The sequence below is a fragment of the Alternaria ventricosa genome (genome assembly GCF_023758065.1).
Source record: "Alternaria ventricosa strain BMP 2768 chromosome Unknown scaffold_14, whole genome shotgun sequence".
Lineage (NCBI taxonomy): Eukaryota > Fungi > Ascomycota > Dothideomycetes > Pleosporales > Pleosporaceae > Alternaria > Alternaria ventricosa.
Window position 1 is genome coordinate 133730 of NW_026055694.1, and position 15005 is coordinate 148734.

The window sequence follows — 15005 nt, forward strand, 5'->3', positions numbered from 1 at the left end:
CCCCGCGGCCGAGAGTACTCAGTGGTGTTGGGGTATCGTTGCAACGCGTCTTGCATGATCTCTCCACATGAAGACTTGGTAAAACACACAATCCAAGCATACACGCAAGGCGAACAATATTTGTGCATGATGATAGTTTCATTCTGTATCAAATTCAAGACTGTACATAACACATCGACCGTATCAAAATCAACTAACCTGACGCCGTGCAAATGCCTAACCAAACATGCTAACGCGCGAGACGCTCAAAGGGAATCACCCGATGCCACCATGACCAGACCTTATGTGTACGTATGATATTTAAACATGGGAATTCGTTCGCATAATTCGGATAGGCTTAGGCTTCGTCGGCCGAGTTCGTCAAAGAGAGGTAAGCTGTCCAAGCAATACCTACGGTAGATACGAATGGCTGGCATACGTTAGTTGATAGAACTGCAACCTGGAGCAAAGAACTTACAATCTGGAATTGGATAGGCATGACTCGGAAGTTGATGAGCTGCACGGCCGGCCAGACCATGTAGTTGGCCTTGAGCGCAGGTACATACACATCCTGGAACTTGCGCTGCACAGCACGCTTACCACCACCCTCGGCAACGGTCATGAAGGTGAAGAAGGCAGCCAGACCAGCTGGGGCGAACAGGAACTGATCGAAAGCCACGCGCTTGAGTGCTGGCAACCATGTCGCAGTCTTTGAAACGGGGAAAGTCCTGGACAGGAAGCCGAACCACCTGTGCTGGATAGGCGACATGAGGAAACCGTAGGACATGAATCTCGTGGTTCGCTCGAAATCGAAAGGCGGGGGGAGTATCTTCGAGTCGGGGATAAGGTCGTTCTCGTTGAACGGGTTCCGTCTGTCGAGCTCGTGAATTTCAATCGCCAGGAAGTCGTCCTTGCCTGGGCCGCCCTTCTTGCGTACTGCGCGCTCCCGCACGGCGGTGAGCGTCTGGGCTACTGTGTCCGCGATACCACCCAACACCTGCAGATGGTGTTAGCCTCCCTATTTCGTCATGTCTAAGATATGTCGGGTTCGGCGCAGAAGTCGCAACATGCGGTGTGACGGTCGCGCGCCATGCCACTCGATGCGCATGGCGTTTATAACAAGGGAGCACGTACGGCGTTGGTGATCATCGTGGTGAGAACTGGACGCGCCGCATAGTACTGGTTGTACTTGCGCGTGAGCATGCTGACGGCCGCCATTTGGAGCAGGAATACTATCGAATGCAGCAGCGGCTGGAAATAATTAGTCGACCATCAAATTGTATCAGGAGCAGTGGCTTACGATCTTCCCGTATATCCAGCGGCTGTTTAGCTGGTAAAGCAGTCTGTGTCTGGTGCTGTTCATGTTTAGTATGGGTCCTGTGAAAAGCTCTAGGTGTAGCGTTGCTCGAAGATCGCGATGACGTTGATGAAACGTAGCCGCAGGCCCGTGTGCGGCTATAAGTGGTCCTATCTGTTGCGGCTCAAAAGCGCGATAAGGAAATAGGGCAGGCGACAATACTATCGTGATTAAGAGCGGTTTGTGGTAGGAAGTGTAGCAGAGGCATGCGATGCGCAGCCGCAGCCCAGGGTTCAGTGCGGAGGTGCTGCAACAGTGGCGAGAGTTTCACGCCGGGACCAATGACGAGTTTCAGACATCAAGCGACGACTGGCATCAGCCTAGTTCCGCGCGCCTATGGCTCGTACTATCGAGCTATTTCCAAGACGTAAAGTTGGGAGCCCGGATGTCTAGCACTTTCTCGTCGACCGAATTCGGTGGTGGCATCTGTGCTCCACTCTGCTGAGCGCCATGTGAGCTCCACAGTCTGTCTCGGCGTCACAAGCACGAACCCGTCCATGGTCTACTACAAGCAACCTTGGAACGGCGCAACATAAAAGGGGGCACACTATCTGCATCGCACGCTTCATTGACTAAAAATAGTCTAAGCTATAGGAGGTGTTGCGAGCTCACGAGGCTACAGCAACAATACTTGGTAAATCATGAATATCCACAGCTTCGTTGCTGACCAGATCGACGACTCGTATCGATTCCACGGACAATACTCCTGCCGAAAGCGCAAGAAACTTGAGGTCGGCCGTGTAGCAGGAGCCGGGTGAGAGTTGCCTGAGCACGTTAGCCATTCGATCTGTGACCTTTCTGCTTACTCCGACTTACCCGAGCCGTATGTCGGTTGTCAAGCAGATCAAGTCCGCTGTATCGGTCCTCGCACTCTTTTGCTTAGCGTACACGACATTTTCGTCAACGACCGCCGTCCCAAACAACTCTTTCTTGTCCGTTCGAGGTCCGCCTACAGAAGAGACAGATGGGTGTGATTTGTGCTTCCCCGAGTCTCTCGGTCTTTTCGCGATGACCAGAACTGCCAGCCTTCGCGTTTTGTCCGACCGGTTGACTATGAATACGTCCCACGTGAAGATCTCGCCAACCTTGACACTGGGCGGTCCAGACACTGTCAGAGTGACATTGACGTCGTTGTGTGAAGCATCCTGTTCGGGTTGATCCTGGGCATCTTGAGTGACAAGGGCGTCGGGGTTGGCTGCGTTCGCGCTCTGTGTTGTAGAGCTACTTGGCCGACTAGTTTTGGCCAAGTTGAGCGCCTGTTCTGACGGGAAGTCAACGGGTGTCTTCCACTCGATAGCAATATCTGGATGGCAATGATCAGACATTGTGACATTTGCCTCAACATTCAACGTCAAGTAATGACCCTTGCTCCCAAGTGCTGGTGTTCCATCGGTACCGATATCAGGTCTGATCTTGTACAGAAACGTCAGCTGATCACCAGGTTTGTGGCTCGTCGTGGTATCCAGCTCGTCGTTCAACTCTTGAACCTTGCCTCCATGCAGAGCCAGGCCGACCTTCTTGATTCTGACGTCGTAGGTAGCAAATTGAGCGACTTCCAGATCTAGAGAGGCCATCAAAGACAGGTCGCTTATTGATGCTTGGATCCTCGAATAACGTATTCTCCATATCAAAGGCGGCAGCACACGGAACAGTGGTCTTTGTCCGTTTCGGATCGGTCGAGCCATTTCTTTAGCAGCAGGGGCAGTCGGAGTGACCTTGCTGATACGCATTGCTGAGAGTCTTGGATGGACACCAACAAGAGCGGGATCATTCTCGAATGACTGCAGTAGATTCAGTGGTGTCGGCACGCCGCTTGGAAGGTAGTCGTCCTCCGACGCATCTTTTTGAGGCTTTTCTTCTGGCTTAAAGGACGCTGTGGGTTGGAAGTATACTGCGGGCTTGTGAAATCTGCCTTGTGGACGAGCTGGTGATGATTAGATACGATGTATGCGGGCTTAACTGATAAACTCACCTATGAAAACGTCCACCTTCCAGATGACATAAGTATGAGCACTGTCCTCTTCACCATGATTGACAACCGTAGGTTCATCTGTGTGATTGATGGTACCTGAGAAGATGACTTCTTTGGGAGGCGTAGCTTTTGGATCTTGATCAGACGGGGGAACCGTACTGAATGCAAAAGCCTCGACGTTGATCACCAGTCTTGCAAGATACGACTTCAAGGTCGCTTCGTCTAACAGCGGTGTTTGGAAAACAACATATACGGCTAGGAGTTCATCTAAAGGCCTGTGTATGAGTAAGAGACGTGCTAGTTGTATTCCATTATTGGAGACGTACCGAGAAGTAGCACATTTCGTTGTGCTAGGAACGGCAATATGGAACCATTGTCGTCTGCTGCACCATCCCAAGAGTCGATCTCGCTCTTGATGTCGATGTCGGAACTCGCAGGCACCACAGCTTCCAGCACTGAGCTCTCGGCAAACTCGAGGCTCCTGCGTTGTATCACCTCATCGTCTGCCATGATTCCACAGAACTATCGAGGTGAAGGTAGATGTGAAGGAACACGTGAATGTGGTGCCTGAACTAGGGGTCCTGCTTTCGCGCTACTCAAACCGTCCGTGCGCGAACAAGTTCCACAACTTCTTTGCAGACAAGCGTTCTGACTTTACCCATCCCCACGCGCAACCATCGACAACCGGCGCAATGAACGGCCCACCCTACGCGCCGCCAATGGCTCAAGCTTCTGTATGGTCAGTCGCGTCAACAGCCGATGGCAAGGAGTACTACTTCAACAAAGCCACGAACCAAACCACGTGGGAAAAGCCCGACGAGCTCAAGGACGATGTAGAGGTACTTGATCTCATGATCATTCGACAGCGAGACAATACTGACGCTAAAAAGCGCGCGATTCCCGGCACCGGCTGGACTGCGCACGTAGCAAACGGCAAGCGATACTTCGCAAAGACTGGCACGAGCGAGACTACGTGGGAGATTCCCGAGGTTGTGCAGAAGAGGATCGACGAGTACAAGCAGAGCCTGCAGAACCAGCGCCCGCCTCCTGCCGGTCCTGCGGGATGGCCAACGGGACCAGCCTCGAACGCGCCTTCATACGACAACAGACGCCCCGAACGCGACGAGTACCGCCCCGACCGACACGACCGCCGCGATGACCGTGACCGTGATCGCGAGCGCGACCGTGAATCTGGCTTTGGCGGCGACCGCCCCAACATCAGCTTCACGACCGGCACCGAGCTGCAGTTTTCTACTCCGCAGGAAGCCGAGGCTGCTTTCATGAAGGTGCTCAGGCAGATGAAGGTGCAGCCCGACTGGACCTGGCAGCAGGCCGTCCGCGCCGGTATCCACGATCCCAACTGGCGCGCCATTCCCGAGCCGGAGAAGCGCGAGGAGGCCTTCAAGAAGTACTGCGAAGACTTGCGCGCCCAAGAGAAGCACAAGGAGCAGGATCGCCAAGCCAAGCTACGATCCGACTTCACAGCCATGCTGCGCTCGCACCCCGAGATCAAGTACTACACACGCTGGAAGACTGCTCTTCCCATCATCGAAGAGGAAACCATCTTCCGCTCAGCCAAGGACGACAACGAGAGAAGGGCTCTGTTCGAAGAGTACATCATCTCCTTGAAGAAGGCGCACGAAGAGGAAGAGGCAGAGAGCAGGCGTTCTGCACTCGATGAGGTCATGGGTCTGCTGAAGGGCCTGGATCTGGAGCCGTTCACGCGTTGGCAGGCAGCTGAAGAAAAGTTGGAGCAGAACAACGAGTTCAACAGCGAGAAGTTCGAAACTCTGACTCGAATGGATGTCTTGAACCAGTTCGAAAAGCACATCAGACAGCTACAGCGCGAACACAACGACAAAGTCCAAGCTGAGCGACGCAAGAAGCACCGCGTCGAGCGCAAGAACCGTGATGCATTCCTCGAGCTTCTAGACGAGCTTAGGAGGGACGGTTTGCTTCGCGCTGGTACCAAGTGGAAGGACATTCACAGTCACATCGAGAACGAACCGCGCTACACAGCCATGCTTGGGCAGAGCGGATCATCGCCACTCGATCTATTCCGTGATGCTCTGGAGGAGGAAGAGGGCAAGTTCCGCACTCTGCGCCGAAGGGCGCTTGATGTACTAGAGGTATGTTGACCCCCAACTCCCCACTAGAACTGGACTAACTGTGCTGCTAGCAACAACGCTTCGAGGTTACCACGTCGACCCCTGTGGAAGACTTCCTTAACGTTATGCGAAAAGATCCTCGCACCGCTGATATTGACGAACAGTCCATGCATAGCATCTACAATTACGTCCTTGCGAAGGTCAAGAAACGCGAGGAGCAAGACCGCCAAGACGAAGAGTACAACGAGCGCTCCACTGTGGACAAGCTTCGCTCAGTTATCAAGCATCTTGACCCGCCGGTGTCGCTGTCAGACACCTGGGAAGTGGTACGTCCCCGCGTTGAAAAGACAGACGAGTATCGCGCACTGAAATCAGATACCCTCCGCGAATCGGCTTTCGACAAGTTCATGTCCCGCTTGAAGGAGAAGGAGAGCGACCGCAGAGACCGAAGCAGGCGCGATGGCCGTGACCGTAGTAGGGACAGGCGTGACCGAGATCGTGAGTATCGCAATGGTCATTCTGACTCTCATCGTCGTCACCGTACACGAACTCGCTCACCTGAACATGACCCGTATGCTGCAGAGCGCCGTCGTGCGGTACAGGACAGGGAGGCGCGCTACAGGAACAACGACAGTACAGGCTTGTCTCCTCCCCCGCGCCGTGAGCGCCGAGACGACGATCGTTACGAGCGTTCTCGTCGCAGCCCTGGCGGTGATCACTACGTACGTGAGCGCCGCGAGCGTGAAGCCGAACGCGAGCGATCCTATGTCAGCAGGGCCGATCCCCGTGAGGCCACTGTCAGTCTGCTAGACTACGGCGACAGCGGTGGTCGCACGTCATCAGCTCGACGCCGTCGGGAAAGCGACGAGAGCTCTTCCAAGCGCGATCGTGAGACCAAGGTCCGCAAAACCACGCCCCATATATATTGAGAACACGACACTAACTCCGTCACAGCGTGCTCGCTACTCTCCCCGCCCTGACCGCAAGTCCAAGACGCCTGTTCCTGAGGCAGCCAGCACCATCAAGAAGGAAGAAGAAGACCGCGCCCTCCGCAGTGGAAGCGAGGAAGGTGAAATCGAGGAGGATTAGAAGTTCTCGCTGATACACCCGTCTCGTAGGATACAGGCGACTTTTCACCTTGCCCAGCCAGTCAACAACTGGAACTACATGTGAGTAAGTTACGGTACCTTGTTTCTGACATTCGCTCGATTACTCGGCTACGTTACCACTGCACCTTTAGCTTAAGAGTATGTAGCATAATCACCTCGTAGAGTTCCTTCAAAAAATAGCTAGAATACCAGCAGTTTCTACGATCTGTGGACTACCATATGTTTGATGTATGTTCTGATGTCAGCAGCAATGGTCTGCTTCGACGACGATGATAAGTATTAGTATTCAACAGTCGATGTTCATACTGTACGAAGTGATTGTAGTCATTGCCATTCAGCATACTCCAGACTCGATTCGACTGGTATCCCAATCCGGGATTTGATTGTTGAGTGAACACTGCATATGCGATACTGGAGTGAGAAATGGCATAAACTGTGAACGAATTCTATGTTATACGCGATGCGTGCCAGCTTAACAAGAGATAGTTTACGTGCTTGTGTGATGGAGGTCGCAGCATTCGAGATCTGTGCTCTGGAGGCTTTCATTTGTGCAGATGACCTGTGGTAACTCTGCAGACGCCAGCAATCGACGGCTTTTGGCAACTTGCCTGATTCGGCTTGCGCGCCGTTTGGCGTGCAACACCAATGTCCAACCCCTCGGGACTCAAAGCACAAACGTAAGCGCAGACCAAAATAGTCTATCCGATTATCGTGTTAGTGTTGATTGTAATTGCTTACAATTCCCAGCCCAAGTAACGTGGCTTGCGCCTCAATCTGGTAGTCGTCGGTTCATGACATGTCAGAAGCGTGTAATCCTGGCGAACCTCGGCTGACCTGAAGCTACCCCGGACTCCACTTCTCCTCTCCATATACCGAGCGCAACACCATCATGTAGTCTACCCGTAGCAGAACCCCGTCGCTCGCATCTTCTACTCTACCTTCGGCTCGCCTCGACAACATCGCCATGTCTTCCACGGCTTTCGTCCCGTTCTCCGAACCGCCCTACATCGTCGGCCTACCATCCCCATACTACAAGGAGACGCATCTGAGATGGCAGAAAGCGTGTCGCAAATTTGTGGATGAGCATCTCCTGGAGAATTCTCTGGCCTGGGATACAGAAGAGACTGTGCCGGAGCATGTCTTTGAGACGTTCGCGAAAGCAGGCATGCTGCTTCCGACACTACCGGCTCCGTTGCCAGTGGAATGGTTGAAGAAGCTAGGAATCCACGACATCCTGGGTGTCGTCAAGGTCGAGGAATGGGACTACATTCATACCATGATCTATGCCGATGAGGTAGGATTTCCCAGTTATGCCAATACCCGATTCGAGCGCAACTAACAGCCGCACCAGATGGCGCGAACTGGCCTCGCAGGACCGGCTGGGTCTCTGACCACAGGCATGTCTTTCGGTGTGCCACCCATTATCAAATACGGCAGCAAACAGCTCCAAGAGCGCTACCTTCCCGAACTCCTCACCGGCAAGAAGCGAACTTGCATTGCCATCACCGAGCCCGAAGCCGGATCAGACGTCGCAAACATCACAACGACCGCTACAAAGACACCCGATGGCAAACACTACATCGTCAACGGAACCAAGAAGTGGATCACCAACGGAATTTGGTCGAGCTACTCTTCAATGGCCGTCAGGACTGGTGGCCCTGGACCCACGGGTCTGTCCATGTTGGTCGTGCCTTTGAAAGGAAACCCAGGAGTGAACATGCGCAGACTGAAGGTTGGCGGCCAAGTCAGTGCAGGAACGACCTTCATAGAACTTGACGACGTCAAAGTGCCAGTTGAGAATCTCATTGGAGAAGAGGGTATGGGCATGAAGTACATGTAAGATAACAACAGTCTCAAGAAGTACTCCAGCTAACGCCAAACTTCACAGCATGACCAACTTCAACCACGAACGACTCAGCATCGCCATTGGCGCAACCCGTCAAGCGCGTGTTGCCCTTTCCGCCGCAATGGAATACGTCCTCAAACGCGAAGCCTTTGGCAAACCTCTCGTCGAACAACCCGTCGTACGCCACCGCCTGGCGAAAGCTGGTGCGCTGCTAGAGTCACAATGGGCCTGGGTCGAACAATTCGTATACCAAATGGTGCACCTACCAAAGGCGTCAGCAGACATCGAGTTGGGTGGCCTGACCGCCATGGTCAAAGCACAAAGCGGCATCGTGCTGAACGAATGCGCTCAAACGGCGCAACTGCTATTTGGCGGTAATGGATACACGAAGAGTGGACAAGGAGAGTTGATCGAGAGTAAGTGTTGTGAGTATCATGGGATTACAGGCAGTAACTAATCTACGAGCAGGAATATACCGCGAGGTTCCAGGCATAAGGATACCCGGCGGTGCGGAAGATGTCATGCTGGACTTGGGAGTGAGACAGCTTGTGAAAAATTTCAAGAGCAAGACCAAGGCCATGGAGAGGCCGAAGGGATCATCGAAGCTCTAGATGTGGTACATATCAGCAGCATCAAGACTTAGACGATAATTCAGTCTCATTCGAGAGCATCACCATTGGCATTGTCATCTCGCTACAGCGTCAGACCTTCCAAGATCATTGCGTTCGTGTCCAACTCTTCCGCCAGCCACAGTATCTTACAGCGCGCTCTTGGTAGAACACATTTTCCTATTTGAGTTTCATGCCGCAGTCGAAGACTCAGAGATGGTCTTTCATTCGTATCGGTAACTCGGGCTTCCCTCAGCTCTCGCTGAATGTCTCATATGCCTTTTCCTAACTTGACATGGTATCACGTCAGATACTGGAGCCCAGAGTACAGCTCGTTCACATAAAAGCTCTACGCCTCATAGACAATTGCAGCTTCACAACTACTCCCTGACACTACTTTCACATCCAAGTTTCTCTGCATCTCAAACATGAAGTCCGTCATCATCGTCTCCGCGCTCTTCGCTGCCGTCTCTCTAGCAGCACCAGCGCCAGCTCCATCTGGCCTACCTGTTTGCTCATGCGGATTTCCGTCACCGATCTGCCCATTGGAGTTGATGGCTGTACGTACAATGTTGTGCTGGTGGGAAACAACTGCTCCTTGCTGACTACCTAATAGCAATGCAAATGCGAGCAGGCATGGTTGGATCGGTGTTACCCAGCGAGAGGAGAACATGGTACTTGTACGAGCGACCTTGTAAGTGACTACTCAGCCGTTCCATTAAGTTAGTTTTTTTTTTGTTTGTGCACTTGCTGATGCTGGGCAGAAATGTGAGCTCATCTATGGTGGTGGGTCGGAGTCGTGATTGGATGAAAGTTGGTCATGTTTGCCATGTGAGACTGAGATGGATGGCACATGATACCGAGATACATCTTATGGGTTTCTTGCCAAATTCAGAGCACTTTGTGTTTCCAGCTTGTATTCTTTTGTCCGATGAGACCATCCACGCTACTTCTAGCTGAAGTGCGAACCGGCCAGGTTACTTACTAGTTACCGCACCGATGATGCACCGACCTTGGGATCTTCACTCCAGATTCTCAAAGTGGAGCTCAAACCTTAGTGGGTCCGTACAGTTGCTGTCCTGCAGCTTTAGTCGCCCGACATGACATAAACTCTTTGGCTGTATTTGAGTGCCTTTTTCCGATGACCTGAGCGGATATTGATTCCGTCCCAACGGCCGAAAGCTCGCACGAGGATTGGATGGTGAATATTAATCATGGCTGCGACGCACGCCTTTCCCAGAAACGCTGATGTGGCAGTGAGCCCCGCATCGAACAAAGGAGCTGGAGGGGTCAGTAAAAGCTGACTCTCCAGTGCTGACACGGTTGGTACATGCAGAGACATTGAGCCTCAGCCATCGGAGAACGTTCATGAACCAGACCATGTCGTGCGACGGTTACTTTCCCTGCAGATCATGTCGCGTGGGACCGCTAAAATGGTCTCGTTAGACGTGCGCATCAAGGCTTGACCTGGTCTTCGCTTCTTTCCAATGTAGTAGTAAGGATGATGGGTGTAATGCCCCAGATGTTTGAGTGACCGGGAAAGTCACAGGTACCGACGGGTAGGCTCGGGCTGCGGCCGCGGACGCTCGATCACGATCGCGATGCAGAGAAAAAATTGAGCGGGAGGTGCATGAGAGTGCCGAGCACCTAGGTGCAATCTGGAAGGATGGAACGTGTGCATCACTGCAGATTGGTGGTTGCGTTCGCTGCCTCATGCAACGGCATGGCGTCGTCCGAGACTTCACCGAGAGGGGAAAGGGCGTGTTCCCCGCAATTTTGGCACGCCCAGAGATCAACCTCCAGTCGTTCGCTACGCGTGCCATTTTTGACACCTTTACCGCAACCACTGACCACGCAGCTGGAAGAGCCTTTGCTCCGAGCGCCGACTGCATGATGCGCAGCCTCTCACAGTTTGCTTTCACGTCATCCATCGCAATGGTTTCCCGTGCACCGAGCGCTGTGTTTGTTGTCAGAGCGGTCAGCCAGCTCTCAGCAGATCAAAAAAGACGGCAAGCACCGTGCCCACTAAGGTTCACGATGCAGATTTTATTGGGGTGTGCTGGGGCAGTGCGTCGGGGCAATGGACCTGTCCGTACGATTGGCAAAAAGCCGCAAACATACTTGGACGCCTATGTGTCCTCACGTGCACCCGAGACGGCTAGCACTTCGGCTATAGGATCCAGAGCTGTCTGGCTTGGTCATGGCATTCCGCTCATAGACACCAATCGCGCCGTCCCTGGGATATTCATTTCCGCACTCTACAGCGATGATCCTACGCCTGGCTCGTCCTTGCGTTTGTGGGACGCGGTGCGTGAATCGAAAGTGCCGTGCACCCCACAACAATCATGACTCGAGCTTGGGTGTCAAAGACGCCTGGTACTCGCGTGCCATACGTCCGTAGTAGTCGGAGGGAGCGTGCTCTTGGCATTCACAGGCTGCCTGTCGTACAGGCCATCGTCGGCTTGAGCGAATGCAAGAACCGCGGCATCTTAGCCGTGCACAAGGACTGGCTTAGCAGCTGACGTTGCCAAAACGCGTTTGTATCCAGGAGCGGGCTTTGTCCCGATGACATCCGAAAGGCATCGGCGTCTTAGTCGCCAAGGATAAAGCGCCGACCAGCCGCATCTGGGGGACTGGGGTACTAACTAACGATCCCCAGTGGGGACGGAGGCGGCGTCATGAGCGTTAAAACGCACCATGTGAAGCGCGGCTTGTCTGTGTGTCCTAGCACACGACTAGCCCTGGCATGCAATCCACTCTCGCGAATTGTGGTCTTTATAATCATCGGGCACCCCCAGACCCCTCGCGTGTGGTAGGAACTCTCAACGCTATTTGCAACCCATCGTGCTTTCAACGCGGACTCCAGACATCTACATCTTGCAGCCATGTCTGATTACTCTGCATCTCCGTCCGACCATCACAACGAAATCCAAGCACCGAAACGAAAAGCCACCGCAGCCGGCCTCGATGGACATGGAACCGGACGTTCAGTAAAGAGGAGGGCCTCGAAAGCGTGTCAATGTTGTCGAGCTCGCAAAGTGCGATGCAATGTTACAGAGCACGGCGCTCCTTGCACAAACTGCAGACTGGACGAAGTCGAGTGCATTGTGTCGGAGAGCAGGCGCAAAAAGTTAGTTCCACATTCCCGTGCAATATCCGACGTCTCCACAAACAAAACGCTTTATCGTTTGATCAACAATTTCGACATGGCATGTCCCATCGATTTCGTCATGCAGCGTCGGCTGGGAGCTCGGGATTTCTGGCCTAGCCACTTGTGCTGCGCTGCACCTATCACAATCACCGAGAGCATTTTAGCCAATGGCTGTTGATGCACCCACACCATATGTGCGCCTCGTACGACTACTAACAGCTGCAGGAAATGGAGCAAGGATGACGACCAAGCCACAGAAAATGCAGGCGCGACTGCACCTGCGACACGCAAGATCGCATCGCGTGACGCGCTGGACGGTGCGCAAACCTTGAACCGCAGCTCGTCGCGAGGATCACACGAGGCGGAATCAAGGCGAGACGAGCATGTGCCTCACTCGATATGTATGATTACTGCATCACGGCATCAGTCGTACTGGGCTAATCGCAACACAGATCAAAGTCACGGCCATCGCATCAACTCCGTCGCCAGTATCTCAGATATCCAGCGCCGGCTTTCCATCACGTCACAAATCAATGGCTTGCCTACACTACCATTTTCGCCGTTTTCCAATGAACCACGAGCACCCTTCTTTGGAAGCATACCACAAAAACCCGCCCCTGGCGAGCTACCCCGATTCATCAAACCGCTCCCGGCGAAAATCGGACCTGACGAGATTGCCTATCTGGAGAAGAAGGGTGCTCTGACCGTACCCAAGGGAAACCTCCGCGGTGAAATGCTTCGCGCATACGTCGAATTTGTCCATCCCTATATGCCACTTCTGGATCTGCATGATTTCCTGTCGATGGTTGACAAACGAGATGGAAGCAAAGGAAAAGTCAGCTTGATCCTGTTCCAGGCCGTCATGTTCGCCGGATCGGCGTTTGTTGATATGGAACACTTGCGCACGGCGGGTTACGCTACTCGAAAAGACGCGCGCAAAGACTTCTTCCAGAAGACTAGAGTAAGTTGAGACCCTTCTTCGGATGCCTTGGCAAGTCATGGGCTTTGGCCGACTAGACCCAAACACTATCGGGGTGATTCGGACACACCGATTTTCCGAGGACATGCCGACATGTGAAAATCGACGGACCTACAATGGGCCGATAACATGTGAACACCGTGCTAACTCTGCTACCAGATCTTGTACGACTTTGATTATGAGTCCGATCGCGTTTCACTAGTTCAAGCACTGTTGTTGCTGACGTATTATTACGAAACTCCTGATGACCAGAAAGACACCTGGCACTGGATGGGCGTCGCTACATCAGTCGCTCACACCATTGGACTGCATCGCAATCCGGACAACACCAACCTGGATAGCAAGCGCGTTAAGTTGTGGAAGCGGATATGGTGGTCAACCTACATGCGTGACCGACTTATCGCACTTGGCATGCGACGCCCTACAAGGATAAAGACCGAGGACTTCGACGTGCCCATGCTGACGTTGGATGACTTTGAGATTGCACCTCTTCCGGATTCGATCACTTGCCTGCCAGCTGACTGCCGTATTGCGAGGGATGTGGATGCGCAGCGACAACTAGCTATCATGTGCATTGAGAAGGCTAGGCTGTGTCTGTGCATATCTCATGTGCTTTCCAAGCAATACTGCGTGTTGAACAACAACCACGGCCTACAAAATGACCGTACAACCATGATGTTGCTTCCGAAGAAACTAGATCCTGAGACTAGTGAGGTCAAGGCCTGCGATGAAGAGCTCCAAAAATGGGTATCGGAGCTTCCAGAAGAAGCCAAGTACACAGACACACCCAGCGGCGAAGCAGCCATCGATCTTGCAAGGTCTCTACTGCACATGGTCTTCTTCACCACGTTGTCAGCGTTGCATCGGCCCCAGGTTCTACCAAACTCACAAGGCGGTCCAGCCAGCGCTCCAACAAAGGAGAATGTCGAGTCCGAACTACTCGATGTCTCTCGCCGTAATGTCCGTCGGGCTGCTTCAGCAATCACATCGATAGCTCAGCGTCTAGACGTGGGTGGTCTTGTCAAATACCTACCGACCACAGGTGTCACGGTTCTGCTACCAGCAATCATCATCCACCTACTTGACATCAAGGCCCCAGAGGAGGAGACTCGTCGAACTTCTTTACGTGGCTTCTGCCAGTGCATGGCCGTCATGGGTAAACTGCGGGATCTCTACGCTGCCGCCGACTACTCAGTAGCCTTCCTGGAAGCCGCTATTCGCAAGGCAGGTATTCATGTTGCTCCTGTAGCATCCGCTCCAGCTGCCCCAATGCCCAAGCCTTCGCCTGTAACTACAGTCGAAGATCTTGTAGACGCTGGAAGGCGAATGGAGATGATCAACAACGCGACAACAGGAACACAGAACCTACGACCCTCAACATTGACACCGCCGCCAGACAATGGTACCACCAACATGCACGCTCTCGAGAAGCAGCACGACCAGCCTAATGTCACCGATGAGGAAGTCGCTCGGCGTCTCGAAACATTCCTCGCATCTACGCCACCAGAGTCCGATCACGAGCATATGCCCAGTATCACTATCGCCGACGAGTCACACATGGACGGCATCACGGCTTCTGCATCGGACTCGCACACACAAGACAACATGAACTCGATGGCTTTCAACAAGTGGAGTACAATGGACCTCCCTGCGAATCCATTCACCAACAACATCAACCATCACCAGGACGATGAGATGCTATTCTCCAGCCTGCCATTAAACAACGAGTTCGATGACGGCGATTTCGATCAGCTGCTCAATCTGGATGCAGTCGGCGAGGCGTTCAACTTCGACGACTCTGCTCTTGACGCCAACATGGGCATCTCAGGTGGACTAGGAGATGTAGACTGGCTGAACACTGGTAACGATCTTACCGCTGAGGCGTAAGACGACCAT

At 53.2% G+C, this 15005-nt stretch overlaps 5 protein-coding genes across 5 annotated transcripts; 3 read left to right on the forward strand and 2 right to left on the reverse strand.

Annotated features, from left to right (window-relative positions):
• Positions 1–337: 337 nt before the first annotated feature.
• J4E93_007626 (uncharacterized protein) lies at positions 338–1342 on the reverse strand (the record flags this gene model as incomplete). The annotated part of the gene is made up of 4 exons (XM_049345531.1): positions 338–409; positions 458–976; positions 1114–1230; positions 1280–1342. The coding sequence occupies 4 exons, from the start codon at positions 1340–1342 to the stop codon at positions 338–340; spliced, it is 771 nt and encodes a 256-aa protein (XP_049197058.1).
• Positions 1343–1944: 602 nt separating this feature from the next.
• J4E93_007627 (uncharacterized protein) lies at positions 1945–3818 on the reverse strand (the record flags this gene model as incomplete). Its single annotated transcript, XM_049345532.1, has 4 exons — positions 1945–2101; positions 2153–3260; positions 3309–3575; positions 3635–3818. 4 exons carry the CDS (start codon positions 3816–3818, stop codon positions 1945–1947), a joined length of 1716 nt encoding a protein of 571 aa, XP_049197059.1.
• Positions 3819–4000: 182 nt separating this feature from the next.
• On the forward strand, positions 4001–6505 carry J4E93_007628 (uncharacterized protein; the record flags this gene model as incomplete). The annotated part of the gene is made up of 4 exons (XM_049345533.1): positions 4001–4147; positions 4199–5437; positions 5488–6315; positions 6371–6505. The coding sequence occupies 4 exons, from the start codon at positions 4001–4003 to the stop codon at positions 6503–6505; spliced, it is 2349 nt and encodes a 782-aa protein (XP_049197060.1).
• Positions 6506–7489: 984 nt separating this feature from the next.
• Positions 7490–8982, forward strand: J4E93_007629 (uncharacterized protein; the record flags this gene model as incomplete). Its single annotated transcript, XM_049345534.1, has 4 exons — positions 7490–7819; positions 7877–8361; positions 8414–8787; positions 8840–8982. The coding sequence occupies 4 exons, from the start codon at positions 7490–7492 to the stop codon at positions 8980–8982; spliced, it is 1332 nt and encodes a 443-aa protein (XP_049197061.1).
• Positions 8983–11946: 2964 nt separating this feature from the next.
• Positions 11947–14996, forward strand: J4E93_007630 (uncharacterized protein; the record flags this gene model as incomplete). Its single annotated transcript, XM_049345535.1, has 5 exons — positions 11947–11969; positions 12065–12109; positions 12356–12531; positions 12583–13091; positions 13269–14996. The coding sequence occupies 5 exons, from the start codon at positions 11947–11949 to the stop codon at positions 14994–14996; spliced, it is 2481 nt and encodes an 826-aa protein (XP_049197062.1).
• Between the last annotated feature and the right edge of the window lie 9 nt (positions 14997–15005).